Source organism: Lacerta agilis, chromosome 2, assembly GCF_009819535.1.
Source record: "Lacerta agilis isolate rLacAgi1 chromosome 2, rLacAgi1.pri, whole genome shotgun sequence".
Taxonomy (NCBI): Eukaryota; Metazoa; Chordata; class Lepidosauria; order Squamata; family Lacertidae; genus Lacerta; species Lacerta agilis.
This window is the reverse complement of record NC_046313.1, coordinates 26,392,549-26,406,314: the sequence shown is the minus strand read 5'-3', so window position 1 is coordinate 26,406,314 and position 13,766 is coordinate 26,392,549. Positions and strand designations below refer to the sequence as shown.

Sequence of the window (13,766 nt, the reverse complement as noted above, 5' to 3'; positions counted from 1 at the left end):
ACTGCATAACCAAAATTTAGAAGTCATTGAATTCTGACATTAAAAATGCACCAGCAAGTGTTACCCTTTGCATTTAATATCTGCAAAACGGCATAGCCAGAGATTAATTCACATTTGCTCACTTTCCTGTGCTGAAAAAATAGCACCCTTCCGTTATTATTAGAATACAGTGTGAGGGAAGCAGGGAGTGGTGTTGCTCCTGAAGCCTGTAATTTAATAACAGTCTTGAGCTGGAATACAGGAATTTTGCAGATATAAGTGACTTAGTTTCTCAAGGTACAAAACAGAATGTAAGATCATCTGGGCCTACTGAGACAATAAAGCAAAAAATAGATGTTCCAGCATTTTGGTGGAATATAGAATCTAGTAGTTACTCAGTTCTGCCTTGAGCCTTAACTGCAATGCACAAGTTTCCTGGGAGGCACAGAATGAAAAATAACAAATATATAATCATCATTGTACTATCCCATACCTTTGAGAACTACCGGTATACATTGATGCTTGAGAACTGTTCAGTTTTCTAATAATCTGCACAGGCAATGTTGACTGCAACCAAAGAGTGAATCGTTATTTCCTGCAGTTATTTGAGGATACTTGGTCATAATTTTGTTTTCATTTACTTGAAGTTAGCCAGTCATAGACTCTTCCTGCTTAGAGGAATGGGACTATCCAAGGGCGTCTATTTTCCTCTCTTATAATAGGAAAGCACTCTCATTCCCACTTAGATCCACAATCTTGCATCATGGCTGGCAGTATCATCAATCTTTGTGAATCTGACTCTTCATTTTGTAGAGCCTCTGAAGCCTGGGAGATCATTCTTGGAAAGGGGTGATAGATGGGCAGTTTATCTCTGACAAAGCCGTGGAGACAGGGAGATTTCTTATCCAGCATCAAATCTGTTGAGTGACTTGACATCAGAGGGATACTACAATCATTAATTTTGCAACAATATTAAGATACCCACCTGCTTCCTATTGCTTCTTAGGGAGAAGTGACTAAGCCGGAAGAAAAGTCAGCACAAAGGGGAGGATTTATTAGGGCAACCAAGTTTACATTGTTTCATTAGATTTGGATCATGATGCAATTTAATTAAATTTGGCAAAGCATGTAGATGTTTTAGCCCCATGAATGTGCCCACTTGCATAGTGCATCTGAACTTAGGTACCGTATATACGTGAGTATAAGCCGACGCAAATATAAGCCGAGGCACCTAATTTGACCACAAAAAACTGGGAAAACTTATTGACTTAAGTATAAGCCGAGGGTGGGAAATGCAGCAGCTACTGGTAAATTTCAAAAATAAAAATAAATACCAATAAAAGGCTTGGAAAGAAAGGGTCTCTTACAGGGAGGGCTCAGGGGGTAAGGGGGCATATTGTGGGTACATTTCAGGGGGCAAGGGGAATATTCTGGAATGGATTAAGGGGGGAGGGGGCAGATTCTGGGAAGGTTTCAGGGTGGGTGGGGCATATTTAGGGAGGGCATGAGAGGCAAGGGGGCATATTCTGGGAAAGTTTCAGGGTGGGCAGTTTCTAGGGTGGGCAGAGCTGGGATGGGCAAGGGTTAAGAGGGAAGGCTTGGAAAGAAAGGGTCTCTTTACAGGGAGGGCTCAGGGGGAGGGGGCATATTCAGGGAGGAATTAAGGGGGGAGATTCTGGAATGGATTAAGGGGGAAGGGGGTTGATTCTGGGAATGTTTCCGGGGTGGTTGGGGCATATTTAGGGAGGGCATCAAGGGCAAGGGGGCATATTCTGGGAAAGTTTCAGGGTGGGTAGTTTCTAGGGTGGGCAGAGCTGGGATGGGGGAAGGGGTTAAGAGGGAAGGCTTGGAAAGAAAGGGTCTCTTTACAGGGAGGGCTCAGGGGGAGGGGGCATATTCAGGGAGGAATTAAGGGAGCAGATTCTTGTAAGGTTTCAGGGGTTGATAGTTTCAGGGTGGGCAGTTTCTATGGTGGACTGAGCTGGGATGGGATGGGGGCAAAAGCAACAGGCTCTCTGGGGCTGAGCCGGCTCGCGCGCCTGCTCGTCCTCCTCCTGCTCCCGCTGCCCCTGTCGCTACCTCTGTTCCCCTTGGGGAGAAGGGACGGGAGGAGGAGGAGGAGGCGATCCTCGCACAGAGCAGTGACTGCTCTGTGCAAGGCATCGGAGAGGAAAAACATCGAGGAGCATTTTCTCCCCACTTTTCCCTCCCCGATGCCTTCCGCAGAGCAGGCACAGGATCATAGAGTCTCAGCGCAGTTTCTACAGTGGGCAGAGCTGGGATGGGCAGGGGTAGAGCAGGCACAGGATCATAGAGTCTCAGCGCAGTTTCTACAGTGGGCAGAGCTGGGATGGGCAGGGGTAGAGCAGGCACAGGATCATAGAGTCTCAGCGCAGTTTCTACAGTGGGCAGAGCTGGGATGGGCAGGGGTAGAGCAGGCACAGGATCATAGAGTCTCAGCGCAGTTTCTACAGTGGGCAGAGCTGGGATGGGCAGGGGTAGAGCAGGCACAGGATCATAGAGTCTCAGCGCAGTTTCTACAGTGGGCAGAGCTGGGATGGGCAGGGGTTAAGAGGGAAGGCTTGGAAAGAAAGGTCTCTTTACAGGGAGGGCTCAGGGGGAGGGGGCATATTCAGGGAGGAATTAAGGGGGGAAGTTTCTGGGAAGGTTTCAGGGGTGGGTAGTTTCAGGGTGGGCAGTTTCTATGGTGGACTGAGCTGGGATGGGATGGGGGCAAAAGCAACAGGCTCTCTGGGGCTGAGCCGGCTCGCGCGCCTGCTCGATACTTGTCCTCCTCCTGCTCCCGCTGCCCCGTCGCTACCTCTGTTCCCCTTCGGGGAGAAGGGACGGGAGGAGGAGGAGGAGGAGGAGGGACGGGAGGAGGAGGACGCGCAGAGCAGGCACAGGAGGAGGGATCAGAGAGCAGGCACAGATGGGGGATCGGCAGGGCAGGGGAGACAAGCAGCAAGAAAGGATCCCTTTCTTGCCGCTTGTCCCTTTGCAGCCGCCCGCATCACTTGAGTATAAGCCGAGGGCGGCTTTTTCAGCCCAAAAAATGGGCTGAAAAAGTCGGCTTATACTCACGTATATACGGTAACTGATCTAGAAGAGAGAGACTTCACTCCCACATTTCTCTCTTCTTATTTCTTTTGCATTATATTTTCCTTGAAATGGTTGTAATATTCACAGGAGGATGATTCTTTTTTAAATGGCCTTTTATTGACTTTTTAACAATGAAGTTCTTATAGAATTTCTGATCTGTTGGGAAAGACTTGACGGAAACGGATTACCCATGTAGAGAAGGGCAGTGTGGGGGTGGGAGGGAGAGACAGCAATTTCATAGGTTGCCCACCTTGGTATATGCTTCAACCATTGATTGTTAAATCTTGAATAGGCATTTGCTTTCCAAACTGTATCCAGTGCAGCTCAGTAGGATTAGTAGTTGCCTTTTGGGTGCAATGCCTAATTGCAGATGCAAAGGAAGGTTTTGTTTTATCTACTGCTGCCTTTTTAATAATGGCATCGGCTGCTGTTTGACCTGTGCTATCCTGCAATTTTAATTTAAAACCTTCTTGAATGTATTCATTCCTGCTTTGTGTAGGAGGTTTGGTATTTGCATATACATAGAATAATTTTATTTTTTTTTAAGAAATCTCTGATCCCCTGCCTTTTCTGTATATTTGCCTCTCTGGTTTTGCAAGCAGTGTTTTGCTTTTCTTATCAGACAGGGATCAGAGTTTGCTAGGTCTCAGTTAAAAAGTTCACTTTTGTTTAGTATCAAACAAAGAATAGTTTTGTTTTTCATACATCTGCAATATTAAGAATCAGAATATTAAAACATAATATTTTAAAGACAGGTTTCTGTGCCCACTTCCAGCAATCAGTAAATGCAGCTTGTGAGGGAGTATTGCTTTTATTATTAATTGTATTGTCTGCTTTATGGTAGCCAACCATGTCTTGACAAGGGCTGAATGTATCTTGATGGTGAAAATCATTGCCCCACGCCCAGTGTAACCACCCAACTCAACTATTTACATGGAAGCTGTAAAAAAAGAAAGTGGTAATTTTTGCCCATTTGGAGTGAGGACAGGAAGTGTTGTCTTCATTTGGCTGTGTACATGTCTTCATATACGGTAGCAAAATCTGATTAATTACATGGCATCAGGAAGCCTACTCGGAACTGGAATGCTGGGAATGAAGGCAGGGCGGCTGCACTGTTAATACAAGCACTACAGGAAGAAATCCATCATGTGACCAGGACTTGTAAACAGGGGCATTTGGAGGAGTTTGAGGGGTTAGCCCAGAATGCTGTCTCATGGTGTGAGTAGGACCAAGAGATAAGAATGGAGAGGGAGCTGCTGCAGTGACCTGCAATAGCTGTGCCATGTTTGTCTTCCTGTCTAATAATAATAATAATAATTTTGAAAATTTTATATCCCACCCATCTGGCTATTTTTCCCCAGACACACTGGGTGGCTTACAACATATATAAAACACAACAAACACCAAACATTAATAAGCAAAATATCATTAAAAAAATAAGCAAAATATCCTATATAAGCAACAAATAAACCAATAGATAACAAAAACAAACAATTTATACCCAAGTTATACCCAAATTAAAGTAACTGCCAAGCCCAACTAAACATTTAACCAACACCAACCCAACAAAAACGAAACAGAGGAACCAAAATTAGAACTGTTTAAAACATTTTAGCCAGTTGCCCCAAGAGTTGTTCCAGCAATGTCCCAGTGGCCTCCCAGGAGCCTCTTTTAGCTGTTCAAGGTGAGTCTGGGCCCCTCTCCCTAGGCCAGGTGGAAATGGGCCTTGCAGCAGGGAGCAGTCTTCCTTCCAGCACTAAGGCAGCAGCAGTGTGAAAAACTGCATCTGCAGTATGTTGTGCAAGCTGGTTTCCTTGCTAGAAGAGAAGGTACAGCAACATATGACCCACCAATCCACACTTTGAGCTACCAGGCAATATAAGGACATTATCGCTAGACCAGAGCGGACTGTCCTGGAACAGAGATTCAGGGTGCCCCTAGGAAGGAGGAAGATCACCCAGGACATCAAACAAAACCCTGGAGCAATGTGACACAAAAAGGCAGGACTGTCGGGAGCCATGCTGTGTCTCTGGAGGTATAAAATTGATTCCATGTGCTAACCTCCGACCAGAAGAATATAGATGGAGACCTCAGAACACAAGGAGGTGGCAGTGGAAGGTATAGTGCACAGAATGATTCCTGCTGCACTCCAGAGAAGGAAGAGACATGATGTGGTGGCAGGTGATTCCCAAGGCAGCAGTGTGTGGAGGAATGACTCATGGTTTCAGTTGTCTCATGGTTGAGTTCTTAATACATGGCAAATATTACTGAAACCTGGTGGGATGAGACTCATGACTGGAAAGTAGAAACTGAGGTGTACAACCTGTTCAAAGGGAATAGCTATGCTTAGTTTGGAGATATAATATCCATCTTCAGATATCTAAAGGGCTGTCACATGGAAGATGGAGCAAACTTGTTTCTCCTGCTCTGAAGGCTAGGACCCGAACTGGCTGAACATCAGGAAGAACTTTCTGATGGTAAGAGTTTGTTGACAGTGGAACAGACTCCCACGAGAGGTGGTAGATTATCACATTGCCCTTGAGATCCCTGGCTAACTGGCAATTACCTTAGGAGGAACCATTTTTAAAAAAAGAAAAATTGTAGCAAAGCTGCAAATCAGAGAAAAAGCAGGTGTTACTGGGAGGTGATTTGTGCACAAATAAGCTGAGCCAAGGGGGTTGTTTTTAGCTCCTCCGCCCCTTCCTTTCATTCACAAGTTTTTCATGGGTGACAATAATTCAGCACAGCTCTAGTCTTGGGGCCCTGCTCAAACGTATCAGATCTATTTCAAATAAGTGGCACCAATGCAGTTTATGGGTTTGCAGAAAGGTAAAGGTGAGAGTTTGCTATGAAAGAATATATCTATGATTAACATATTTTATGTAGGCTCCAGAGGTAATCATGATGATTCAGATAATATGAGGAGCATCTTTACACTGTAGACACTGGTTACTTTCAGCCTTGTTACTCTTGCTGCTTGACCCATTTTTTGCTCATGTGCTCCTAGAAGGCTAAAAACACAAGAGACTAAGGTGGCTTTCTTATATGATGCCTTGGAAGTTTAAAATAAAAAGAAATTTAGATCTCAATAGTGTGCCACACATGCTCAGTATGTATGCTCTTTTGGAATCCCTTTCAAAGGCGCTCCTTAGATATTCTATGTGTTAGAAATTGTCAAATAAGATCTTATCAAAATTACTGAACAACTTTTCCAATACATGTAAAATATCTTGAGTGTAGAACTTTCCTCCTGCTGAATTATCTCCTTCATCTCCAAACTACTTAGTTGTACTTGCTGTCTTTGCTTATTATTCTTCTGCCTGCTATATTCTTGATCCTCTCCAAACTGGTTTTTACACGTTCTGCTGAACAAAAAGTGTTAATACAAAAATTTCCAATGCCCTTTGCATGGCCAAGTTGTGTTTGTCTATCTTCATTCCTCCTTTTCATTATCTCCAGGATTATAATTTCCGTTTTGTATCTATTACTGAAGCCATTGTTCATGTTCTGGTTATCTCCTGCTGGACTATGATAATCTCCCCTTTGCAAGTCTTTCTTAAGACCTTATCCACTCCTTCTAGTCAGTTCAGAATACTATCTAGAAGTCTGGAGCCAGATGCTGTTCACATGAGAGTTCTTTAAGAAATCAAATGCAAAATTGCTTAAAAGCCAGTGTTCTTACCATTGGAAGGGAAGGTGCTGAATGTAACACTCCTTTTTAAGATGTCTTGGGTATATCCAACTAACCTCTGTCTCAGGTAAATTGGGAAAAAAGTTTTATAAAAGGCAGAGTTATTTAACCTATAGGATAAGTCCTGCTGAGAGTTAAGTATTGGTTTGCAAAGAAAGGGAAGTCTTGTTTTTCAACACATATAGATAGGGATAATCCAGAATATATTTGTGTTCTTGGATTTTCCAAAAGCTTGACAAAGTCTTTCACCAAAAGCTTCTAAAGGTTATGGGATAAGAGACCAGCTTCTCTTATAGACTTGTTAAAAAACAGATGGCAAAGAGCTACAATAGATAGACTATTTTCACAGTGGAGGAAAGTAAACAGTACAGTTCACTTAATTGCAAGTGAGATGTGTAGTGTGGTAGCCAGTTTGCAGATAACATCAATTTATTTCAGACAGTGAAATGTTAAGCAAATTGAAAATAACCCAACTGGGGTTAAACTGGGTGACTGAAATGAGTGGATAAAATTTGGGATTAAGTTGAGATTTGCAAAGGCCTTCAATTTATGTTCACTCTTCTTTATTTTACTTCCTACTATTTCCTTATCTTCTCTTATATTTCTAGTCAGCACTTCTAGGACCTGTCATGGTTCCCTCTCAGCTCTCTGATTCAGATCAGCACTTGAGGATGAGGACTAGGAGATGGGAGGGAGGAATGGAACTATGCAGCACCACTTGATGAATACCCTCCCTGCCCTAGATGCACCTTGACCTGTTGAGATAGAAGACTTCACCCTCTCCTGCACCACTGTCCCCCAGAACCAGGAGGGGATTGAAAAGGGATGAGTAGAGGAAGTTGCAGTCTCTAAATGTGTGCATGCACCCTGTGGGGGGAAAGTACATGAACTAGGGAAGGGGGAGGAGTCCCCTGTTGCTGCAACTGCTCCATAGAGCGCAGACCTGAGAATAGCTGCCTAGTTGTTAGATTGGTGTGCATAGCTATCCAGAGCTGCAGAAGCGACTGTGTTATCTTTGACAATAAAGAGTTAACTGTCTGCCATTTGCATTCCTATGACTGGGAAGCACCCTTGACAGATCAGCTCTTTTATGCTGCAGTAACTGTCTCTATGGTAGGGACACGGGTGGCACTGTGGTCTAAACCACTGAGCCTAGGGCTTGCTGATCACAAGGTCTGCAGTTCAAATCCCTGCTAGGGGTGAGCTCCCATTGTTCGCTCCCAGCTCCTGCCAACCTAGCAGTTTGAAAGCACATCAAAGTGCAAGTAGATAAATAGGTAGTTTCGCCAGAAGTGGCTTAATGATGCTGGCCACATGACCCGGAAAAACTGTCTGCGGACATATTCCCTCGGCCAGTAAAGCAAGATGAGTGCCGCAACCCCAGAGTCGTCAGGGGTCCTTTACCTTTACCTTTTTTAACTGTCTCTATGTAGGGGCTATGTGAGTACGGTCAGGAAAGGGTACCCACAATAGCTGTAGTTTTCAGAAGATTACAGTCTACACCTACAGATTTTATCATTCAAAGGTATTGATGATCCACTAAGACAACAAAGGGTAAATGTTGATAATATTTCTGTGCATCTGACAAGCACTTCAAATAGGTAAACCCCCCCCAAGTCGTTTTCCTATTATTGCGGTATACCCATTTCTTAGAATTTTGTGTTACTGTTTAGCATCTGTTACATGGGTGCCTAGTAATCATCTCCAAGTGATTTTAAACATCAACAGCAAAAAACATAAACCAATTTCATACATAAAAACAATTAAAGCAATTTCATATCTCCGCTTAAAAGACTTGTTGAAATTCCCTTGCAGCCTAATGTCCTAAAACACAGACAACCAGTAAGGATTGTTGACTATAAATCCAGTCATTTTTAGCCTATAGCCATGCAGCATACTATTGAAATATATTGGTAAATGATTACTTTATTCTTTAATGCAATGTTAATATATAATCTTTTATTGTTTGGGAGCATTCGTACTTTAGAGGTCTGTAGATCTACCAGCTCATTAACATAGCTGGATGTGGTTTTAATGAGTCTGTATTAAATTACTAATGTGCAGCCTCCTCCTGCTCCTTTTCTCTCCACTCTGACCTCTTAGCATCTATTTGCCAAGGAAAACAAAGACTGATTACTGCTTCCAATTCCTTTTGAATAGCTTCTTGCTGTTCATTATATATTGAACTGGAGATGCAATTTTCAGTTTAATCTCTCTGGTCTCCCCTGCTCCTCTCTCTCACATACACCACCACAGATTCAGCCTTTTCCTTAGCTTCATCTAAAAAGGCATCCCCTGCAAAAACATTAAAATGCTGCCCTAGCAAAGAACTGGAGAAGCAGGCAAAAACTGGCAACACTTGTCCTGCCCGAGGCACACAGTTAAAAAAAAATTACAATGTAGATTAACTGTTTTGTAGCTTCCATGGCCATGATCCTAAGGTTTTGAGGCTCCAGCACACTGCAGTAGCACAAGAGCACAAATATAGTCTGCTGAGTTCACTCCTTGCCTGCCCTTATGAGTTCTTCTGGAATGTCCATCAGACACCTGCTCTGCCTAATCATTGCTGTAGGGTGGATGGAGGAAGTTGACCATCAAATAGGGTAGGTGCCTGCTGATTAGTTAGCTGCCCATTTGCAAACCACAGTGCCATTGCTTTCCCACCTCTGGGAGCCAGCCTCCCTACACGTTGCATGAGAGACTAAAGGGGAGAGAGAGCACCTTAGCTGCCTGGCCTTGTTGTTGTAGCATGCATTTAAAAATAAAAAAAAATAAATGCTATTTCTAGTTTGCCTTCTGAGATGGGTTGTGTTGCAACAGCAGATGTGTGAGGTGGTTTTCAAAAGAATTGTTTGGGGCTTGGGAGCTCAGACCCTCAAGTATTTAGTTTGTGACCTTAAGCAAGACACTTCTCTTCTTCTAGTCCTGTACTTGCTTACAACACTGACTGGACAAAAGCCTGTGGAAGACTTTTACCAAGCATGATGACACAGCATAGCCTTCTTTTTGGGTTCTCAGCATATGGTATTCAGATACAGAAAGAAGGCAGTGCCTTTGATGTTCTCTTAGACTTTATGTTATGTTTCCATATCTGCAATGGGTAAGGGTTTTCTGGAAAGTCTTCTACATGCTTAATTCCTTGATCATATAATGCAAATCATGTGTGACCTTACATGTATTCTGTGGTATCCTTTGGTATTTTTCCTTAGTTATCTGCTCTGCAAGTGGATTATTTTGTTTCTGATCATGGCGTAGTTGTGGTCCACATTGTGTGCAGTAATTACATTTTTCTGAAACTGAGATGTTGGTGCTTGAATGCAGCCTTTCCCTGGTCTAACATACGCTCCATAATTTCAAAATTTCAGGTGCTTTACAGTACAATCTGTTTTTCCCTCCCTCTCTACCTTTTTCTGCAGGTGTTGTTAAGTCAAGTGCATCGGTTGCGAGCTCTTGATTTACTGGGACGGTTTTTGGACTTAGGTCCTTGGGCTGTTAGCCTGGTAGGTACTTATTATGGCCATCTTTTTGGAAAATGAAAGATGCTGGTTATATAATTAGCATGTATGAGTGAAGAATTCATCCTTGCAGGTTATAGGAAATAATGTCTCACAAATTTGAAGAACTGGACACTAGTTTTCAGGAGTTGTATGACCCTGAGGTCAACATAAATCAGGCTGCCAGAGCTTCAGATGGCTATAGAACTGATGAGAATTCCTTTATATGTAGTACACATTAGCTGAAGATGGCAATCCCATCCTTGTTTGGCCTCTCCAATTTCATCTGAGGCTACAGATAGTGATAATAAGAGAGGCAATGTGAATGTTTATACAGTTTTTTATGGACATGCTGGATTTATTGAACAAGCTGCCTGAGTAAAATGAAAATAAACTAGATGCTTCCCCAGCTGTTGTAAATTTTATCCATACTTCAAACATGGCCTACCTGGACCTTAAATGAGAAAAAAAATGGGTCAAAATCATTTTGTGCACAAGCCATTGGTGGAGTAACTGTAAAACTTCAATTAAAATGAGAGAAAGCAAAGAAATGGAGCACTGTATCCATTATAAATAGTGTTGTTTGGATTGATGATTAGATTTTTGCAAGCTGCTTCCTAGTAAAAGCAAGAAGAGTCAAATGAGAGATGTGGAGAGCAATGCATCGTAAGCACGTTGCGCATTGAGCGAAATGTAGTTTTAAATTAAGTCTCAGTTTTGCCAATCCAGATGAGATTGAGAAAAGCAGCTGATATCCTTGAATAAAACTGACCTGAATCAAATATGCTGAGATTATGTCTTTAGCATGATCATTGTGATTCATTGTCAGGCGTTTGCCATGCTATTAAAGTTTGTGCTGGGTTCACCTACTCCACACTTCCTAAGTTTATCTTTGATTTTCAAATTCTCTTCCTCTAGGCTCTGTCTGTTGGCATTTTCCCTTATGTGCTAAAGCTTCTCCAGAGTTCTGCTCGAGAGCTCAGACCTCTTCTGGTCTTCATCTGGGCCAAAATCCTTGCAGTGGACAGTGTGAGTAACCATGAAATGTTAATTTAGTGATGATGCAGAATATGTTAAAAGGGCTGTATTGATTCATTGCAGAGCCAACACATGAGATAACTTGTTCATGCTTAGGAATGTTATTAGTATGAGAGACTTGCCCAAAGGGAATTAATGTGGAACCATGAGCAAGTTGGACTTAGGAGTGCATGCAATCTGCAGGCCATTGAAGAGGGACCTGGCCAGCTCCTGCAATTTGTGGAATACTCTTCCCAGGGAGGCTTACCTGGCACCTTTGTTACATATCTTTAGTCTCCAGGAGAAAAAGTGTCTCTTCAACCAGGCAGTCAGCTGATTAACATTGTATGGCTTATTAAATGCATTTGTGGGAGGTGGGTTATTGGTTTGTTGTTGTTGTTGTTAATAATAATAATAATAATAATACCCCACCCTTCTGGTTGGGTTTCCCCAGCCACTCTGGGCGGCTTACAGCATATACAAAAACATAATAAAACATCGGACATTAAAAACCTCCCGATAACAGGGCTGCCTTCAGATGTCTTCATGTAGCTCTCCCGGTCTGTCTGTCTGACCATCTACGTTGAAGCCAGTTGGGATTTACTGGAACTTACTGGTAGATCCTGCTAGTAAAAGCTCAACGGTCATTTTGTGTGTTGACTCTGTACATCTATGTCTGTCTCACTTCCTAGTCTCATTTTAAATTCACCTAAAGGTATATCAGCTTGCATTGTGCATAAAGGTACCGGTAATTGCAGACAGAAATGATTAACCAATATAAGTATTACAACATCAAAACTAGATATTTTTTACAAGCCTGACATTTATAGTATTTGTGTTGTCTTAAGTATTTTGATTGCCTTGGCTGATTAATGCTTTAAGCACAAGCAGAAGGAAAGAGCCATGATCACGCGCTGGCATCCTTTCCTGCTGATCCAGAGTTATGTTTAGTGTTATTAAATATATTTTGGATAATGTTTTAAGAGGATTTTAGACTGCAAAGAAAATGAAAAGTAATCTTCAAGCTGTTCTGGGGAAGAAAAAGCTCTTTTTTTGATACATGTTTTTGTTTGGCTGGAGATACAAGCCTCCATGTATAATTCAGAACAAGAATATATTCACTGAATCTGGCACACGGCACTATGGAGGCCAATATGCCAGTGAAATTGTTGTCAGGGAGTACAGAACACATTCCCGTCTTTAAAAGATAAGGCCGGATGTAGCCTTCCAGCTTAGGCTGAAGTACATGCTTTAGAGTGCCAGAGATGTAAATCCTTTGGAGTTTAGACCTCATTTATGCATTATGCTTTCTATGATCCAGCATTCTGCAGCAATTCTGGGATTTTGAGACAGGAAGCCCTTTCCATGTTTTGTTCATTCCACTGAATATACTATCTTAGGCTGGGAAACATTTGCACTTTTCCCTCCTTTATCATTTGTGAAACATCTTCTCATGTTCACACATACACACAGCCATTAGCCATAAGTATAATAGCAAAAGTAGGGGAGATGTCCATCACAAAAGGATTCCCTGTCAACCTGTGATCCCTAAAGGTGACAATGCTCGATCATTTCTTTCTCCAATACTTTAGTGGGGAGTTTAACACAAAATGAAGGCATAGAAGCATTTGTGTTTGCAGTGTGTATCCAAAATCCATTACATATTAGAATTTCCATGACTGTCCATCAGAGTGTGACAAAGAATGAAAGGCAGTGTATTAAAAGTAGAGGAGGGGGCTGGGAGGGGCTTAGGACATGGTCTGTTGCCTAACAGCCCAGCAGCAATTATCCCTTAAGGTTTAGGCTCTTTTTAAAAGTATTTTTTATTAAAGATTCTCTTGATTTACAGAGGTATGTGCAATGTCTCTCTCATATTTTTCCATGTAACATTTTTACAAATCAGTTTTGGTTGTTGAGGCATTAGGAAGAAAAGGTGGAAAGAGGTGGGTGGGGTGGGGAAATGGGTAGGGTGGGGTGGTGATGTTTCTACTTTACTTAATATATGTAGGGTTTGGCGTCAGCGTTGTTTGTGTAGGTTCTCTGTTGTTCGCTTGTGCTCCTTTGGCGCTGAGAGAGGTCGGGGTTGGCGTAGGGTGTGATTGTTCTTTTGTGGTTGGCTGTGGTGATCTTTGGTTTTCTGTGTAAGTGGGGTGGGTGGGTGTTTTTGATCAGGTTAGCCATATTGATTTGTATGCTGTCAGTAGATTTTTGTCATTGTCTTGTTGGGCTGAGGTTTAGTCTCTTATGGGTATGTTTCTTGCATTGCCATGGCATTCCAGAGCTAGTCATTTTGCAAGATTTATGTCAGGTTACAATGGCTGCAGGGGAATGTCCTTTGAATGTAAGTGAAAGCATCATCCCAGCTGCTGTAGGCAATCATGAGAAGCTGTTGTTTTGGTGTGTTGACTGAAAGATAGATGTAGTGATTAATTGTTCAGCTGGAGTGAATCACATCTGTGCAACAGAAGAAAAAGTAGGTAGAA

At 42.5% G+C, this 13,766-nt stretch overlaps 1 protein-coding gene across 1 annotated transcript in view; it reads left to right on the top strand.

Annotated features, from left to right (window-relative positions):
- RPTOR (regulatory associated protein of MTOR complex 1) overlaps window positions 1-13,766 on the top strand; it is a 312,090-nt gene that overhangs the window by 204,595 nt on the left and 93,729 nt on the right. The window contains 2 exon segments of the mRNA XM_033138999.1: window positions 10,189-10,272; window positions 11,185-11,295. Of these exon segments, the coding sequence (XP_032994890.1) occupies window positions 10,189-10,272; window positions 11,185-11,295 (195 nt within the window).